The sequence below is a fragment of the Syngnathus acus genome, chromosome 17, assembly GCF_901709675.1.
Source record: "Syngnathus acus chromosome 17, fSynAcu1.2, whole genome shotgun sequence".
Taxonomy (NCBI): Eukaryota; Metazoa; Chordata; class Actinopteri; order Syngnathiformes; family Syngnathidae; genus Syngnathus; species Syngnathus acus.
This window is the reverse complement of record NC_051102.1, coordinates 11501110-11521536: the sequence shown is the minus strand read 5'-3', so window position 1 is coordinate 11521536 and position 20427 is coordinate 11501110. Positions and strand designations below refer to the sequence as shown.

At 45.4% G+C, this 20427-nt stretch overlaps 1 protein-coding gene across 2 annotated transcripts in view; it reads right to left on the bottom strand.

Moving 5' to 3' along the window:
• The window catches only part of LOC119137049 (glypican-5-like), a 63311-nt gene that overhangs the window by 28368 nt on the left and 14516 nt on the right, over nt 1-20427 (bottom strand). For both annotated transcript variants that reach the window (XM_037276030.1, XM_037276031.1), the window contains exons 3-5: nt 13703-14406; nt 4598-4761; nt 2526-2648 (exon numbers count right to left, since the gene is read on the bottom strand). In XM_037276030.1, coding sequence (XP_037131925.1) covers nt 2526-2648; nt 4598-4761; nt 13703-14406 — 991 coding nt within the window. The remainder of the gene's footprint in view (nt 1-2525; nt 2649-4597; nt 4762-13702; nt 14407-20427) is intronic.

The window sequence follows — 20427 nt, the reverse complement described above, 5'->3', positions numbered from 1 at the left end:
CAAATGAGGGGAAAGTGAACAGAGCAGAGACTCAAGAGGGGCTGGGGGGGTGCTTTATGGCTTTTGCCTGGTGGAGCACTCTCCCCGCCTCTTGCCGCAACAGGCAGAATGAACTCCAGATGGCAAAATGATAAACAAATGGATTGTCATAAACGTGTAACAATGTCAAGAATTCAGGAGCTCTTGCACCGTCTGTGGTCCACAATGAATCCAAACTTTGGAATCATACAGTATGTGAAATATGGTTATGGTCATCCATCTCTTCAGTAACATCGAAGCCAGCATACATGCATGCCTTACTCACTCCCCCCCCCCCCCACACACACACACACATTCTTGCAACCCTGGAAATCACTTTGAATGATTTGACTACTTTCCTTCCAGTGGACATACCTGCAAATCACTTGGAATGATTTGACTACTTTCCTTCCAGTGGAAGCCCCACATATTCGCATGACGGCATTGGCTGACAAATGTTTTTAAATCTATTATCTATTCATTTGTTCATTCAAGGGATAAGCCAAACATTCTTAAAAAATGTGTGTGGGAGGGGGGAGGGTTTCGAAATCCCCGAAATCTTCAAAATCGCTGAGAAACATCCTACATTTTTTTTTCTCAATTTTCCGTGGAAAAAAACTGGGAAAAAAATCCAAAATATAAGAAAGTAAAAACTAGGGGGGGGGGGGGTATCCGTGTCGACTCCTTCCTGGTTCACATCATTTAATGAAGTAATTTCAAGGCAGCAGCACAAGAGAGTGTGGTGAGGCCGCTAGGCGCCAGAAAGCAGGGCCTTGCGGTCCATTTGGATTTTTACAGTTTGTTGCCATGGTTGTCATTTTGATTTAGCAGGAGATCCCAGAATAAACTACACAAAAAGACGGGCAAGAAGGCTAATGACAGCAATATGCAGAATGAATTAGTTTTGTGTACCATTTTCAGGGAGCCATTTTTCACAAAACCGATTTGATTGAAATACAATATTTTTGTCTTGCAAGATGGGGGAGAAAAATCACATGACTATTGTTAGCATTACGGTTACGTTATGATTGTTAATGTTTTGAATTTATCCTTAGTGTTATGGTCGTTACTGACCCTGCGCAATCTTACTTTTGTCACATTGCTGATTTTTCCATGATTATGGATATTATCACTGTTGTTGTTATTTTCAAAATAACAAGTGCGATTCTTTTGGTTGATCTTATCTTTCCGGGCGGGCGGGCGGGCGGGCAGACGGCGCAAACTGTTCACACGTGTTTCTGAGATGTTTGAACGCACGCCAACATGCACTTTAAGTTTGGATCTTTATGAGCACTTGCCGCCCCTCCCCCTTTCTGTCATCGGATGCTGAATAAAGAGGAAGAGAATGTCAATCCCTGTTGCCTTTAATGTGCTTTGAGGTAATACAGCATGCCGGTCGGTGTGCATGCCACTGCGGATGCCGGTGTGCATGCCAGTGTGCGCATTTGCGTCTCACAGTGCAATTGCATGAAACACCCCTCCGGCTGTTGAAAACAATATGACGCCGGTGTTGATGGATGGATGGATGGACGCGTGTTTGGCTGTGTGTGTGTGTTTATCGTGTTTGTGCGGGCAGGACGACCCAACGTGTCCTCGGGGGCTCCATTTGAAGCATTGAAGGAACTATAAATGATACTTTCCCAGGCACGGCGCGGATCGTCGGCAATGGTGGCGGCGGCAAAGTCTTTCCCATGCAGACTCATAGGAGGGTCTTTGTTCAGGCTATGAAGGTCCCCATGGCAGGGCTGTGGCCCACTCCACAATGGGTCTTTATGCTGCCAAGTCTCCCTCCCATGCCGCCCTCATCGGGGGCATCAAAACGCCAACACTTTTCATGCCAAGAGCATCTTCTTTTTCTCTCACTTTTTCTTTCTCTCGGTGACTCGCACCACAAAGCCAGTCTGGAGAGTTTACGAGTGGTGCCAAATGTCTCAGTAGGGTTCTGTTTTCTTATTCACCCTAAGACCACTTGACACCGCAAGAATAGATCTGACTCTGACCCGGGGGGGGGTGATAACACGCCATTAAAGCCATTAGCCACTGTTGCTGTTGTTGAAAGTTATAAAGTGAGTCATCTCACACACAGGGACAAGAAATGGAAAAAGGCAAAATGGACATTTGATCATATGTTAGTGATTGTGAAGTTGGCACTTGTGCGCCGGTTGCCAGTTTGTGCGCTGGCTGCCATGGGCGCTGACGAATGGGTGGTCTGCTCAATATGCGGTTGGCACATAGTCTGCTTTGCGGAGAAAAGACGATTTTGACAGCCACCACCGAGGCTTGCATAAATGGCTCATACTTTTCCTTATCCAAGAATACATCACACGCAATGAGCTGCAAAATATGACTTCATATAGTAGAAGGAACAACTGAGAGATTTGGAGCGGGTCTCAAAGTAAAAAAAAAGCTTAGGTGAGCATGGAGATGGGATTTAAGGCTTCCACAGGAGAGCAACATTTTAGCACAAACACGTTCAGGCGAAATAAATCATTTGATGGCACACGTACCTCTCCACCACCTCATCTCCACTCCAGCATGTGGCATCGTCCACCACGTTCTCTCCTTCACACAGCATCTCCGGGAGCGCTGAGTAGAAGGACTTGTAGCGCTGCAGGTACATCAGGAAGTCCCTGAGGAAACACACTATGTGAGCGAGATATCTTCTGCCATCTGTATGCATTGGAATGTTCATAAAGAGCTCAAAAATGATTCTCAAATATTAGCTCACCTATGTTACATTTGTTTTAATCACCATGGAATGCTTTGACTCAAATCGATTGACTGCATAAGCCATGATTGGTTAGATATTGATGTCTATTTATGTATTCAGCGCATGGCTAGCATTACTTTCTCGCTTTGCTTTCCATGAGAGAGTCATTGAAACCCAGTAAAATATAGATTCCATAACTGATGTCTTTTGAAGACCTGTTTGTCTCGAGTGACGCCATGAAATCCATTGCAAACAAAAAGGACAATGAAGATAAGTGAGAAAAGGTTCAAAGACTCCTGGCAGTAATTATTTATGGGTCTCCTCAATGGACATTTTATGGTGGTAACATGACCCCAAAACACTCCCTGTGTGATCTGGGGTGCATTTTACAGCAACTGTCCCCAGTGAAGCCTCATTTTGCCCTCTACTGGTTGCTAAGTGACCTGACAATGGAGGTAAGATTAATGTTCCACAGTCCGCAAAGGCCGGCCGGCAGGCATTTCAACTTTAGACCCGAAAAAAGTTGCACTGAAGCTGAGTGCACTTCTTTTTGATTGTTGACATTTTGCCTTTCATCCAAATGTACTTTGATTCAGCTACTGTGGTTAATTAGCATGACAAATGCCAATCCACACAGACATACGGTACCAAACAAACACAATGATTTTGGCCTTCCTCAGAAGTGAAAGGAAATATGAGAAATATTTAATGAACAACCATGCCAAATTCATAATAAATCCAAAATAATTCAAAGCTATGCTATATCCCCAGAAGTGAGTATTACGTAGTTGTCATTCTTTGCAGTTTTTTCCCAAACCAATCTTCAAACCTAAATAGAAATCTCTGAATTCACTTATCAATGTTCTTAAGCATAGCCTGCTTTAAAAAAAAAAGGACATTTCCCGGATGCATGCTTAACCTAGAGAGTGTGTCTCAGACTATGTTATTGTTCTTGGAGGGTTCAGTGGGGGCGAGCTGGGAGTGATGGGAGTTGGAGTCCGGGTGAGATGATGCAAGCAAGGAGGATGCACGGGAAGTAAAAGGTTTCGGTGAGAGACAGAAAACAGAAACAAGAGCACATCATGACACCACCTGGTGAGAAGGAAAGACACTCATGCAACATGCAGAAAACACCATCACCATACGACCAGCCTTTAACGTCATTCTGCGCTGAAATCAAACGTAAATATTGTGCTCTAGGTTAACCTTTGTGAAGCGGCCAGCTCCCGCACGTGTTCTGGTCAGGTTTGGCAGCCTACGGGAGCTCTGGATTACGTTGCCACGAACAACGGTGGCATTGCCGGACTCCGCTTGTCATCTTGGCTGGCATGGGCGCAATGATTCATGACAAGGTCAGACAGGCAACGCTGTAAACGTGCGTGTCGTACTAGTTCAACTGAGGCCAGCTGCTGTTAAGATTGGGTGGTATGGCTGGCTGTCTGGGTAAACAGGAAATAGTTGCTTTGTTAAGATTAAGTTTAGCCACACTGCCCATAGCCCGGCCGAGCAGCGCCAGCTGCTGCTGCTGCGGCCGTGGCCACGGGAGGGAGGGAGGGAGGGAGGGAGGGAGGGTTGGGAGGGAGGGAGGGAGGGAGGCCTGCCTCAAGGCCAGCCAGGTGGAAGCCATGCGACTGGTGTAACGTATTCAAAAAAAAAAGATGGCTGTGTGTTTTCAAACATTGTGTCTAGGCTTGATAAATTGTGTGTGACATTCCGGCAAAGACTAACAACGACTTTTTTGCGGGGGGATAAATAACAAGTGCTGAGACTAACACTTCGCAGTTTTAGCGACGGCTATGACTTTTGTCCATTATCCAAATATAAATACACTTTCAATGTGTCGCTATGAACAAATGATCCATTTGTTACCTTCTCAAATTGGCGAGCTGCCCAAGCCACTGCTTTGGCAGAGGTTCCAAAGGGGCAGCAGAAGGAAGCGGAGTCGATGAGCTCCCGCCGGGGGTCGTGACCTCCGCTCCGGTAGGCCGCATGCCGGTAGGCGCCCGGGTCGTCAGGCCACACACCTTGTCTACCTGTGGGGAACGCAGAGAAAACACACACACAGACACACTTGTTAGGCTAAGAAAACACACAACAGCGGGAGAACTGCTGCGGGTGACTTCCAGAAAGCAGCTGACACCTGCTCATAACTTAAGGTGAATTCGAGGACCTCCCTTTTCAAAGCGCTTCAAATGTTGCGCAACACTGAGTCTACAAAGAGAAACAAAAAGCAGTCAAGAGGAGAGTCGCCGCACGTGCTGACAAGTCACAATGGAAAACATTCCACTAGTTCATGGAGGTAGGTGCGTGAGCAGTTGGCGCAATGATCTCAAGAGGGCTATTGAAGCCAGAAGGGGGGGGGGGGGGACATCAGGGTCAATGAAGATGGGTCGGAATTGGTGCTCCAAACCAAAATCAATGACATCTCATCGGCTTAAAAGCCTCCGGATAACATTACTTCGTCTCCCTAATAGTCCGAAAGACAGTCTAATGGATTCTAACACGCCTTACGGGCGGGTGACTAGTGGGGTGAATGCTGACAGGGGTGATCCATCCGTTTTAGCTGAGGCAATCCTCGTTAGTCTCACTGTACCAAATTAGGGTCACGGCCATGCACGTCAACCAATCAATAGCCACCAAGAATTGTAATTTCTTAAATTCAACTTAAACTTGCTTTTTTGGCTGTTTTGTTATTTTGACTTGAAATAAAATTGTCAGGAAAGATCATCCCGCTTGTTTCAAGACTTGATTATCGTATTTCATTTTGTCATTATTTATGAAGTAATTTGTTTATTTATTATTGATTCATCACTCTTATTTAGTCATTGTTTGTGCCTTCTTGTTTTTCTTTTTTTGGTGTTGTTTACTTGTATGTATATTGTGTACTATGTCTTGTCACCGTGGGATAGTGGGAACATCATTTTGATTTCTTTGTGTGTCTTGGCATGTGAAGAAATTGACAATAAAGCAGACTTTGACTTTAAAAGCTATTTTTAGGTACTATGAGGATTAAAACGCTCTCCACATTTTAAGATGACTGTCCAACAACAAAAGTATGTCAAGTGTGGGTTCATAAGTCAAATTTGCTTCTTTGAATTATTTAAAATTACTCATTTCAAGACTGCTGTAGATATGGGCCTAATATTATTTTTCAAAATCTTGTCAAGTAAAACTTTCATGTTCTGTTGGCAGATCATTTAGGTTTGTTGAAGTATTAGTTTTTCAAATTTCCAGTGGAATTTTTGCAGTGTGTGTGGAAATGAACATAATGTTGAGCTACTACCGTGTTGCTTTTTATTCTCACACGTCTTTTTACTCCACTTCAGTCTTAAATCCTCTGGCTAGGCAGACGCAGGGCACGGGTAACGTTGTTTTATTGCATTAACCTTAAGCCCCACCGGAGCCATAAAACACTCACATGTGCTGGAACGGCTCCCACACGTGTTCATGAAAACATTCCGAAATGCACATACATACACATTGCATTGCAATTGCATTGCATTGCAGCAGCCAGAATAGCTAGAGCATAGCAACTGCAAGGAGCCAAGCACTCTTTGCGTGTGTTGCGCTCGCTCCATTGCCCCGAAATAATGGGAACATGGACATTTTCCTGACTGGCAGGTATGAAAAGAGGATGATAAAAATGCAGTCATGGATTTGTGCGCACTGACTCCGGGCACTGTTTATGTCTCCCAAGAAGGTGTGAGCTTTGTGTACATTAGCAAGACAAAAGGCAATATTGATATCCCTCTTCTAATCCATATCGTTTCTCATCGTGTGACACTTTGCTATTCTTCGAGACAAAAATGTAAACATTGCGGAAAATAGATGACTGTCAACAGGAGGTCATTCCCGCCCGCCTTATTTTTACAGAGTGCAAGGAGGCTCGGCTTTCGATGGAGCAAGAGATGGGTCAAAGCCTGGGCGAGCAAAACAAAAAACAAATCGCTTGTTCCGGGGAACACAGTCTCTCTTGACTCCATAATCCAGGCGACCGATCGAGCGACAGCTTGAATTACGAGCAGGACGAGAACCCGACTATCAATCAATTATCTCTTGACCTGACGATAGCCTGAGAAGGAAGTGAGTTCCTCACGCGGGTGGCGCTCGAGCACGCTCACTGCTGTCGGCCCACCTATTTGTCCACCTTTCAGCTATTTTCTGGAACATTCCTCATATGATTGCCTGAGGACAGTGACCGATGAAATGGATGGGAATACGATGCTCATATTCATACGGACATGTAGGACGCATGTCATACAGGGCGAGTATACGTTCAGCACAACGCTTTTGTACTAAGGTGTCTAAGTATCGGTGTCTCTTAAGTGCGTCAATCCTCCCGAGGCGAGCGTTGTGTAAGAAGAGCCCAGCGAGAGAATGAGCTCCAGCTAGCCTAGCCTAATTTAGCCCAGGGCAGGGCAGGGCAGGGCCATCCCTCCTCTGTGGGAGTATTGGCTAACAGATAGCAATGGTGGTCTTGCCGTCCTAGTTTATTTATCAAGGGATTACCCAGTAAAGCTAAGGGAACTTTCTCACCCCCTTCTTGCAAAATGCATGGAGCACTCTGGGACGGTTGTTTGGCCAGAAACAACTGCCCACTCTTTTCCCAAAGCTTTCAAAACACTGGTTCGAGAAAAGAGATGTATATCAAGATAGACGGTATCATTTATCATATATTTGAAATGAGAATAAGAGTTGTGAACCGGAATCTTCTAATATTAGCAGCTCCTGAACTTTGTTAAAAAAAAACACCATCTTAGCGGCGCTTTGGGAATTGAATATAGCTCTTATGGAACATCATCACAAAGACCAACTCCCTGAAGGAAACATCAGAGTACAAACACCGCTGCTGTTGCAGTTTGCAAAATGACTCCCAAATGGTTTTTATTTGTCCCACATCGCTGTTTCATAAATTTTACATTGATAGTGTAAAAACAAGACCAAACATTATTTTTGGGAAGGTTAATTAGTGTTTTTCTTGGCTGTATGGGGAAAACACAAAAAAAACAAAAGCTGAGCAATGAAAGAAAAGTGGAAGCTTGTACATTTCTTTCAAACCGACTTGCTCGGTCGGTCGGATTAAGGACTGTAAACATGTCTCCCGATGACAAACTGCTACCTTGGAGTCATCCAAGTTGCTCTCAGCAACGTAACAACGTAAAAACAAAACGCATTAGCAAAAGCATTGAATTGCTTGATGAAACACTTCTTCATTAGCTGATTGGCTACGTTGGGGCGGGCATAAGGAAGAAAAGGGAGAGTCGGACTCCCTCGGAGAATCTCCATGAAGCCACATAGTGAGCAGCTGACATGTATATTATACTGTATGTGACTCAGATGGAAAGAGAAGAGTAACAACACCGTCCACATATTCATTCATCTCAGAGCTGACACAGTCTCCCAATCCATCTCTATGATGGATGATGGGCACTCAGACCATGTTTCTTCTCAAAACCAAGAAACAGTAAGACTACTTCCCACAACTGTAAATCACACTTGTTAGTTTGCTAATGTTGTTGTCATGATTTGTTTGTTTTATCAAGATAGAAGCAGTCAGTTGATTATTTTAGCTAGCCTGATTGTACGAAGTTGAAAGTACCTAACAATGCTGCTTAACTCAAAAATAGTCTTTTGTGTTGGTTCAACAGTTGTATTATGATTATTGTCTGTATATATACACTTGAAAAGACATGCTGTTAATTACTTTGTTCACTCTTCATTATAGACGTCATTCCTACGATGAACAAATCACGAGCTAATTGTGAGAGCTTTCCTCTTGGCCGCTCCCAAAAAAGCCTTGGACCTGTTTGTATGATTTAGGTTCATGACCTCACCTTCCATCATCATTTTCTCCCAAGAGTTTTATGCCATTATATTTCCATTTCTTTGGGCCCAACTCATGTCGTCTTCATTTTGCATTTTATAAGCTATGTCAACCAGCGCCCCCCTCCCCTCCCAGCCTCTTTGTGATTTTTGTCTTGCATTGGAATGAGGTCATTGCTAATTAAAATGAGACTCAGACCCTAATATATCACAGGGACAAGTCCTTGAGATCTAAATCACTGGGGGGAACACTTTTCTCACTCACTCCACCCACTTTGAGGGTTTATAGCACAGCGAAGAGAGCGAGCGACCACACCCAGCCTCAAACTGGGGTCCAAGCGGGGTACCAAACATGCAAAGGGAACACGACGGCGGCGGGCCAGGCTCGTTGGTAAGGCCGCCTTAATCACAGACAGCGTTGTAACCGCATTTGCTTCTTGATTGTTCCCCCATAACTATGGGCGTTACTTTGAATTGAGCAAGTAACATTTTCCCCCCATCTTGAAGTACATAATCAGGAGAATTACAGGCACAAAGCGTGGAAAAAGATCTCCATTTTTCTAACAAGGTGGTCAATAGACAGAATAAGGTCAAATGAGTTCCTTGTGTCTGGGACACAGTGGAGGCTATGAAGAGCATGTGGATTGAGGAATTTCGGTGTCCATTTGAAGCTGCCCAGTGAACCAGCAATTACCATTAAAATGCTAACACAGATGAGGTAGGCATCCATGAAAGTGTCACAGCTGTAGCCACAGCTGCACAGCATTACAACGACTCCAGTAAGTTTAGCAAGTGGAGATTTAAGGCTGCCCCGACATCTGGCCCATGGTCACCCAGGTATCTCGTGCTGCTGCTGCTGCTGCTGCTGTTGCTGTTGTGGTCTTGGAGACACACACACACACACACACACACATGGATGGATGGATGGCATGGGCTATTTAGGCTGGCAAATGGGAGAAACTGCTTGGAAAGAGACTATATATGTAAGTATTTAGAAGGAAAAAAAAACATTCTGGTGAGCACAAAAGGCACGGTCAAAATGGAGGCACTAGAAGTGTTGAATCGTCTCGTTGGCATTCAAATTGAATAAATTAATGGGCATGATGTCATCCATCTTCCTCTGTCAACATTTATAGAAAGAAATATACAAATAAAAAAGATCAAGCCATTCTCACCACTCTCAACTGCTGTCGTTCTTACTTTTTGGTATGTTTTCAGCAGTTATCTGTAAACCATGGCTCATATTCAGAAAGAAATCTCTGAATTCACTTAAGACGCTCTTTCATTTATGACCCAATACATATCTGGACTATGATTTCTTGTGTGACGTGAGTTCAGCATTTTGATTCATGGTTCACAGAGAGAAACCCTGTCCTCTGGACCACCGCCTTGCGTTCTGCTCCAAATGTAATGGCTCGGCATTAAATCATGTGGTGATTGCTTGGTTAGGAACCGTAAAGACGACATGTGGGATTTCTTTTTTGTGGTGTTGGAGGCTACTTTATATTGTCAGCATATTACACTCCCCAAGCACCAAAAGGAAGAGTGGAGGAAAGAAAAAAAAAAAAAAGAAAAAAAGATATGTGAGGCTGTCTGAGCGAAGGCTGCACCCACTGTCATTAGCTAATGGAGCTTGAGGCTTAGACAGAATGCCAATGGCGCATACAACTTATAAAGATGAGTATAGATTGGCCGGGAGACTATTTTGTAGCGGTGAGCCTTGTCTGGACTCAAATATCGCATCTGAACGATCAAACAGCAATTCAGTTACGTTACTCTAAAGCAGAAAAACATTATGCATAGTGTACATGAAACGCTGCCAATAAACCAAAGAAAAGACAGTTTTCGATGAGGCAGTATGTTTGCAGTTTGTAAAAGTGAAACCATGGCGACCTGTACCTTTGAGCCATTATTTCCATTCTTTCAACCCTCAAGCTACATACATAAGCTCTACTGAGAAGCTGAGGGGGGGGGGGGGATAAGAAGGGTAGGCATGCAGTATTTGGATTGGAAATATATATCGTCAATGGTGAACCATGGAGCCTATTGAAAGGACGGTGAGAGACGGAAGAATGCGTCGTCATGTGGCAGGACAAAGTGGTTCAGCAAATATCTTGGCTGTTTAGCAAATATCAAGCAATTCCTATTCCAATTCAAGGCCTCATTCATTGAAACATGATCGTCACACCGTCTGACTTTGGAATTGAAAGCGCAATTCAAACGGCCGACTGAAATAGAAGTAGCGGCAAAATCCCCCGTTCTCCCGCTATATGGTTGTTACTCGTTGGCATGTCTCATTTGGGCTCACGCATTTAATGCCGCTTCGCAAGAGTGACGCCAGAGCACTAATTTTGTAATGGAAACGCCACCAGCCCAAACGAACGCAAGTAAAGCCCAGTCCAGCTGTGCCAAGGAGAGGAGTATTTCACTTCACATTGGAAAAAGGATGATTTTATAGCAAAAAAAGGCCTCTTGAGCTCAGCAGAATCCAAGCGGAGAATGTTGAAGGCCACAGAGAGGACCACCGAGGCTCGGAAACATCATTTTCACAAAGGTCCCAAAGTTGGAGGAAGTTCTTTCTGTTTCTCCTAATGACGTCAACTCAACATAATCCAACCACAGACTCCCTCCCCTATCATCCATAAGCACTCCTTTTGACCCATACTCATGCTCCATCTCAACATGAGCAGTAATAATATTGCCACGCTGCATCGCTATCAATAACTGCCTTTCAGTCTTTTGCTAGTACTGTCAAAGGCCACACGAGATAGGTGTGTGTGTGTGTGTGTGTGTGTGTGTGCGTGTGCGTGTGTGTGCGTGTGTGTGCGTGTGTGTGCGTGTGTGTGCGTGTGCGTGTGCGTGTGTGCAGTATCAGTCTAGTGGTCCAAGTTACAGTATAGTGCAGAGTCTGTGTTGTGTGCAGCACTTTAAGTGGCAGAGAGCAACCGCAAAAGGGCTTGGGGATAACATCCCGGTCAAAAACCACACAGTCGCAAGAATTCCTTTCACTTTGGATAATATTGTGTAAATAAATCATGTATTCTATGCGCTTGGCTTGTAAAAGCTATACATTACAAAAGTAAACAGTAGGTCAGATCCGGCCGCTATTTGCACTTTATTGACTTTGCATTAAGATGCTCATGATAATGTATCGTAAGAAATTGGCCGTTAAGTGTGTTTGCCTGGGAGGTGTCGAGGTGAAGGTGGGGACGCTGACACAGTAGTTAGACTGCAGCGTTTCCCTCGACGGGTCCCCGAGCTTTTAGTCAAACATTGGCATTTGAAAAAGGCCACCGGTAACACGGCTCCTACATTTCTCTGCGCGTTCCGTCTCGTATTTTAGATGGTATGAGCACTAGAAGCACGCGTTCTTCCAATGAAATCAAACTCGAGTTCATTTACTTGGCTTAGATGTGAGTGAATGAACGCAATAAGTAAAAATATGATCGCTATTAAAGCTGTCGACATTGATTGATTGTCAAATCGATTGACGTTTTAATACTCGAGAGCCATTTTTATCTTGGAATTGTCCAAATTCTTCAATGTCAGCTTGTCACCAGTAATTATTTCTTATTATTTGTTGTACTCTTTCATAAAAACAAACCGGTGATCTTTTGTCTTTCATCAAATGGAGACATTTGCAAATGTCTGCTTTTACTTCAGGAAATAATAACCGACCGCACCAGTTACTAAATCGGTTTCGGAAAGTTCAAGTCAAAACATTCATCCCTGTAGTGTGTTATGTTTAATTGTTGTTTTGATCGCAAAAAGATACCAAATAAAAAGCAGTAAATGTTGAAAGGTGTGTTTTATATGAAATGTTCTCCGCTGAATCGATGGACAGCCCTAGTTGACATTATGGTGTTGGTTTTTGGCCCATAAAATCGATTGTATTGACAAATAGAACAATTCACAAATGCGTCATAAAACAGAGCAGAAAAGTGGGCTTACTTGGGATGTGGAAATAGTATATGTATTTTGTACTTCTGCTTCTTGCAGCATTCCAAGATGCAGAACATATGATTGGAGAATCCTAACAGGGTGTGTCATTTTGAGAAGAACTGGCAAAGGAGACGGTAATTCAGTAAGGAGGAGGGCTTGATGCGAGAGCCACCGGTATCCGATTGGGAACACATTCTTTTCTGGCATCAATTCTCAAGGCCGTTTTCCAGATGACTGCCTCTAATTTATACGGCCTGCCTGCCTGCCTGCCTGCCTGCCTGCCTGCCTGCCTCAAACCCGTTTAATACTGCAGCCCATTTGTTCCTGTGCTTGGCCCGTTCGTTCCTTAAGAGAAGGCAAACAAAAATGTCTTTCTCTTTATGTTACCACTGTACGTTGAGCGGCTTTTGTCTGCACGTCCAGCCAATATTGTGTTGCTGTTTTTGGAATTTGTGATGATCTGTCAGGTTCGTACCAGAACCCAACCTTCCTCTGGAATGATCTTCAACGCGCAACTGAGATGATCAAACTAATGGAGTTAGTGCTCCCACAACACAACAATTTGTACCACACTTTGGATTGCGATCTGTCTGCCCAATATTACAAGGTAGATGTAATCGTGTGTTCATTTCAGCTTTGGCTGAAATGTCACATATTTGTTGGATTGCAAAATGGAACATAACACCTATAATGAGCCCTTCCTTATGTTGATTCAGTGCACAATAATACTAGCTAGGGTGTTTGAATCCAAGGAAAATTTGATTTTCTCTCTGGCAGTCTTCCGTTCAACTTTTGAGACTTGTAATAAGTCACAATCCAACTCTATGACTGCATCATAGTATATGACATGCATCAGCCAAACAAACCCCACTTCATTGGATTCCGTTAAGAGTCACTTCGGCACTCTACCAGCTAACAACTACAATTTTCGCCCTTTCGCTGCCTTGCTCGTTTGGAAAATCTCCCCCCCTTAACCTCAACTCCGTCCGTCTGCCGTTCTTTGGAGCTGGCTTTGCGTTTTCTTTTCAGTATAAACAATATTTTTGTGTGAATAATTTGCGCAAGCATTAATGCAGTCCTCGCGGCGGCGGCGGCGCTCGATGTGGGTGGAAAAAAATAGCTCCTAAGCCACAAGTAGCCTTCAATCCCCTTCCAATCAATACATGAACCGGTGCGCCAAAGTACGACATGAGGTTGCGGATCACTTACCGTGGCTGTGACGAGCGGACCGTGAAACTGCGCGTAGAGCAAGGCCTCGTTCACGTGGTCCCGTACTCCCAGCAACGCCAGTTCCAGGCTGTGGTGGCCCACCATGGCGTGGGTCAGCTGTTCCAACAAGTCGCTATACCTCCTCCAAGGCCGATCCAGCTCGGACAGACTGGCCAAGCAGCCGCGCATGACATTGAGACAAAAGCCCACGCAGGGTTTGATGAGCGTCAAGCCTCTGCAATGGGAGCAGTAAACCATCTTCACCAGAGCCTTCACACAGTCTTTCGTCAAGGCCAGGTGTTCAGTGGCGTTCAGCACCTCCAGCCCTTTGTCCAGGAACAGGCCCAATTGCCGGCCCACGCTTATGGCCTCGGATAGCTCCTTGACCATGACGGCCGGATGCGGGCCAAATGGGTTGACGTCTTGCCTGATCATACGGAGGCAGTCTGTCATTTCCGTGTCCCCGGTCACGCTGCCTACCGTGCCCGGGTTGATGAGTCGCGTATAGACGAGGGGGAAGATGTTGTTAAAAAAATGGTTGACTGTCGTCTCCACTGACACGTTGGCCCCGCGGAGATAAAGGGAGAGTGAGGAGAAGAGTTTGTTCACGTGGGGCAAAGCTTGACGAGAAAGCGGGGCGTAGGTCCCTTCCAGCAGAGAACTCAGGTGTCCTTGTGAGAAGGAGAGCAGGTACTGGAACATGTCTACAAAAGAGAAATGCAAGGGATTGAGAAGAATGATCTCAAGTGCAAACTTAGGTATCCAAAACCTGGCTTCCCTCCAAAGAACTAAGCTTAGCGATAGTTAGCGTTGCAAAACCAGCGCTAATTTTCCTTTGAGTATGATGGAGGTATCATTTTTTAGGAGGTCATCACCCCAATACGTAAGGAGACCAAGTGAGACAGAAATACAGACTCAAAACAGTCCTCTTAGACTTGAGCACTAATCACAAAACACTCTGAGCCTAACAATGACCTCGGCGAGGCGATTGTCATTTTCCAAACTGAGGGCATGTAATGTCTAAAAGTGTTTGTGTATGCAGGCTGCGGATGCTACGCGCTACACTTCTGGGATGTGATGTCAACTTAAAAGCATGCCTGGACATAAAGGAAGACTAGCAACTGTGGCGCCGCCGCCTCGCCTCGCCTCGCCTCGCCTCGCATCGCCTCGCCTCGCATCGCCTCGCATCGCCTCGCATCGCCTCGCATCGCAACCCGCTGCTATGCATGTACAAAGGTTTGCATAACTCGCTCTTCTTTTTGTTTCATCCTTCAAAACAAAATTCGTCGTGATCATTGAGTAATGATAATTGCCACAGGTTTTGTGCGCGCGGGCATTATGTTATTATCATCTCTCAGACAGAACGATAACATCGGTCAATCTCAACAGCTGCGCTAATCTGTTTGACACACCACGGGGACTCCCGGCCGGCTAGTAAAGGGCACGTGAAAGACTCCACAAAATACAAGCGTCATTATCAGCCGCTCCCACCAAAACATTTCCGCAAATTCGACCAAATATTTCTTCTGCTTGTGAATTTCCAAATCATTCTGGAATTTAAGAGCTTAAGAAGCTTTTGTCTTGATAAGACATTCATTGTCCTTGGCAATAATGCTGCCTTGTTGGACATTCTTGAATTCAAGCAGGAGTTTAGATTACAACACGGGCGGACATTGTGCGGTATGATTTGATTTGACGTCTTTATGTTTCAGTCGTTCGCACACACACGTGTCCCTACCCTACAATAGGGACAGCTGCCTCAAACTGTGGGGTGAATGCTCATCGGTTTAGATGCCATATGAAAGCGATATCTGCTCGAGTTACGGGACACATCTGTCGCCCACACCGAAAACACTACTTCACTACCCCCGCCCCGCACCCCTTCATGCATTAGTTAGTAAATACAAATGGCCTCAGGCTGTTGAATTTTTTTTGTATACTATATAAATGTGGAGCGGGATTTAATTTGACGTAATTCTATAGGGTGTTTCTTTCTGAGCAATGCCAACTGTGCCTCACTTCCAGCATCCCTGGAAGTCCCAATGAAATGAAGCCAGCGTGCGAGTGGAACAATGAAGGCCTATGTTTGGACTTTGTTAGTGGTGGCTGTGCCCCCAATTTGTCTACAGTGAGGGACAAATGGTGGAGACTTGCTAACACTACTTCACCTGGTGTTGGTGTCTTGAATAAATAATCGTAAAAGTCACCCTGACCAGACTGGAGACAGATTCTCAGAATTTAAAATTTTAACTTGGTACGATCACAAAACAATACAAAAAAATGTGACTGGTTGCTGAAAAAAACGTTTGCACATGAGCAATAATTGCCGTATTATATCATTGTTATCATATTGATGATTGGGTTGTTGACTGCGAGGCTTGTCTGCCGTTTATAGCCATCATCAAAATATATATCACTCAAGGCAGTTCACCGCAGGGATAATCAGAGATAGTTTGTAAAAATGTGGTTTCAGTTCAGCATGGGGTCTTTCCGCTTCTCGCAGCGGGCACCCACTGCTGTGAGGTCTGTCTGCTTGCTGTCAACTCAGGCCCCACAAGGCTCCACAAGGCTCCACGAGGCTCCACAAGGCTCCACAAGGCTCCCCAAGGATCCACAAGCACAAAAGACATCCATACCACAAGATATACCCGCCGACTCAAATGACACATCATTATATTAAAGTTGGCCTGAAGTTACCATGTTAGCAGACATCATGTTCTACTGTTGAAGAAAATTGCTTGGATTGAATCTGACTGTGTGTCGGTGCGTCCATGTCGCAATTTGATGTATGTTATTGTTATGAGGCCTGTTGTAACATTTTATATGAAGCATGAAGGAGTGGTTATTCTGTCCACCAAGACGTGGCTTGGATGGCAGAGAGTTTAATAGCCAGAGATCAAGAGGGCACGAGTACAAGAAAGATGCCAGAGCAGTAGTGCCAAGATGTCCTCGAGCGTGGCACTGAATCTTAAAATCTGCTCAGGCAGGGGTGCAGTCATGCAGTCCCGTCAGTCTTTCAAAGTTGCAAATAAATTGTTGCCTCACTTTTCAATTGAGGACGACTTATCCAGGGCAGGGGAGCTTTGTTAGCCAGCGCAGGGTGAAAGTTGTGACGGTCTGTGCTAATTGCTAGCCGTCAGCGTTGACTTTGTCAATGAAAGACGAATTCCAATATCGGCAATGACAGTCCCCAAAATGTACAGACTCCAAAAAAGTGAACAACAAATAACTCCTATTTCTACAGGGAGTTTGAATACTGCACAAGGCAAGGGAGAAGACATTTTGAAAAGCCATCTGGATTCATTCGGCCCCTGGGGTCGGCGCACTTCTCTATCTTCCCGCTTCCGTTTCTTCCAACGTCCTCTGAATATGGACCTGACAAACGTCCACCTTTGTGAATACAATCCAGGGTGAAAGGAAACACCGAATCTCTTGATAAATCATGTTCAGCTTTTCTCTGTTCTTTATCAAACGCTCTCCCACGCTCATGCTGACTCAGCGCCGCCACCGCCGCCTCAACTGTGATAAATCAAACAATTGCTGTGGGTTGCTCTGCACTCTGAGTGAGAACAAAACACAAGAAACCTTTCAAGAAAGGCAGCTTTGAAGACTCAACTCTCCACCACAGAGCCTGAATCCACTTTTGAGCTCACCTCACACACTGCAGGGGCTGAGCATCATTACTCTGTCACATTCTCCCATTAGGAAGCTGCTCTCAGTGTTTTGAAATAGGGCCAAAGAATACCAGCTTCAGAGCTTCATACTTTCCAGGATAACTTTGCAGGAAGGATCCCAAAAAGTGTATGGCTTTGGAAAACGTTCAGCGGGGCGACCCGGTGACAACTCCTAAGTTTTCATCATAAAAAGGCAACTTCCCTTCACATTCTGCATGGCACCGAGCGCTATACTATCATTAAGGAGAGGCTCTCTCTACAATATCAAAGTAAAAAGTAAAAATGGCACTTGTCTGACTCAAGCCAGAAGTATAGTGTTACCTCGCTTTGCAACACAGTGCTCTTCTGAGGCATTTCAGTATTGTGAAAGATGAGTGTAAGCATGTGTGAGTGGAACTGAGCAGTATTGTTAGAGCGTGAGGGAGCCACGGCTTCAGTGCGCTTGCCAAAACCCAGCACAGACATGCGGCACCAGACAGCCTAGCCTGCACTGACACAGCCACGCAGGCAGGCAGGCAGCCACGCAGGCAGGCAGGCAGCCACGCAGGCAGGCAGGCAGCCACGCAGGCAGGCAGGCAGCCACGCAGGCAGGCAGGCAGCCACGCAGGCAGGCAGGCAGCCACGCAGGCAGGCAGGCAGCCACGCAGGCAGGCAGGCAGCCACGCAGGCAGGCAGGCAGCCACGCAGGCAGGCAGGCAGCCACGCAGGCAGGCAGGCAGCCACGCAGGCAGGCAGGCAGCCACGCAGGCAGGCAGGCAGCCACGCAGGCAGGCAGGCAGCCACGCAGGCAGGCAGCCAGCCACGCAGGCAGGCAGCCAGCCACGCAGGCAGGCAGCCAGCCACGCAGGCAGGCAGCCAGCCACGCAGGCAGGCAGGCAGCCACGCAGGCAGGCAGGCAGCCACGCAGGCAGGCAGCCACGCAGGCAGGCAGCCACGCAGGCAGGCAGCCACGCAGGCAGGCAGCCACGCAGGCAGGCAGCCACGCAGGCAGCCACGCAGGCAGCCACGCAGGCAGCCACGCAGGCAGCCACGCAGGCAGCCACGCAGGCAGCCACGCAGGCAGCCACGCAGGCAGGCAGCCACGCAGGCAGGCAGCCACGCAGGCAGGCACTGGCAGCCAGGCAGGGCTCGCACAGCCTGATTATACTGCGTAAAGAATAGCATTCCCTGAAGCGAATGGACTATTCTCCGCCATCTGAATTCAGTTCACCTAAATGAATCCCGTCAGTCATGCAGCGTGCAAGTTTCCGTATTGACTTTCAGAGATGACACGTGCGTAGAAAGGAATCCAAGCATAGAGTTGGGAGATAACAAATGAACAGTAACTAGAGGGAAAATTCAGCTTGAGATGTGGATGGGATTTGTGTTTTGTGAGTGGAAAATGCCCTTTGGTTGAAAACGAATAGAAATCTGTAACTAATGAATGTGATCATTCATATTTGCCTTTTCATTTTTTTCTTAGTTATTGCTCAGCAAAGCGCGAGCAAGGCGGCTCTTGATCTTGGTATCTGTTTTAAATCAAAGTGTTACCATGGATAGAAGTGTGTTAGCAAGTTTTGTATTCCGACAGTTGGAACCTGAAACTGCAGTTTCTTTCCAATTTGGATCTTTTTAAGGGCTAAGCAAAATAGAAGTTACCCTAAATGAGATTATTGCTGTAATTATGACTTTTACCACTAATGTAAACATTGAAAACATTACACACTTGCATAACGTTTTACCTTTTGATCACAAGTGACAAGCATATGGCAGTTAGCCACTTGGCAACTAGCACGTAATGGCTAGCTCATTGGAGACTTATGAGAGATGTTAACCTTCAACTTCAACTTTAAAACAAAACAAAAAAACAGACACGACACGACGCTACTCAGAATCAACAAATCAATTCTCCGGAGGAGAATGGAAATGAAAACAAAACCAAAACAAAATAAAACAAGTGTTGGGAACAACTTAAAAGAAGCAACACAGAACAAAACAAGCACAGTTATGAATCCCTTGATGCTGCTTAAAAAGACATTTCGTAAAGTGCAGATGACGGTTCAATATGAAGTGTATACGGCATTTAAAGCAGGGTACACACATCCTAATTTTACACATCTCAACTCATTTTTAAAAAGTAACACCAGAAAAATGCTGTCCCGATGTTGTGTACTCACAAAATGACCAAAGCGAATTACAGCTGATATTGCTTTATACAAGAGTTCTTTGGCATTTCTAAAAAGTCCCATCTATTAATTACAAGTCACAACAAATGATGACTTATTTGCTATTGGATCAGTTATTTGGCTCTGCCAACACAAATAGCGATGACGTTAGCCGTGGAGCTCGGAGATGCTGACTTGCCAAAGCATCATCGTCATCGACATTGATTGAAAAAAATGAGACAAATGAAGTTTGCTTTCCTCTTCCACTTTCCAAGAGCAAACTGGTTGATTAGATGACTTCATGTCGAGTCGCATTACATGACAACGTTATTTAGTTAATGTCATCCGTAAATGTTAAGTGACAACCGCGCCTTCCCTGGTTAGCTGTGCTATCCTGTCGGCCAAAAATCTGCTTCTGTCTGACAACCTGTAGTCATGTTTGCTAACCACGGGCCGGCCGTTGATGATAATGGTTCCCATTCGTGTGAGGTCGAGTGTAGCCAAATGTCACGTTTAAATCTGCTGTCGTACTATATAGCATCAGTAAAGGAATGATTTGCTCGCTCAGAAAACTGTTGTATAAATAACGATATCGCCACCGAAAACCGCGAGCCTTTTCTCAAAGCAGATGTGTGTCGTAAAACCAAGACTGACCTGTGAGAGACAGCGTGGTGCCATGAGGGAGCCAGACCACCGGAAAAGTGTCGTAACAGAAGAAAAGAAGAGCAGAAGCAAGGGTACCAGTCTGCTTGCTGGATTGAAAATATCTGACAATCGGGCTAACAAACTCCAAATGGAGGAATTGAAGGAATTCAATTGCAAACCATTGCAACGTGATGATAATTCCGTCACTTCACATTGTGGCTTGAACATGGAGCAGCCCGAATGAGTTTTTCACAAGGCCCCA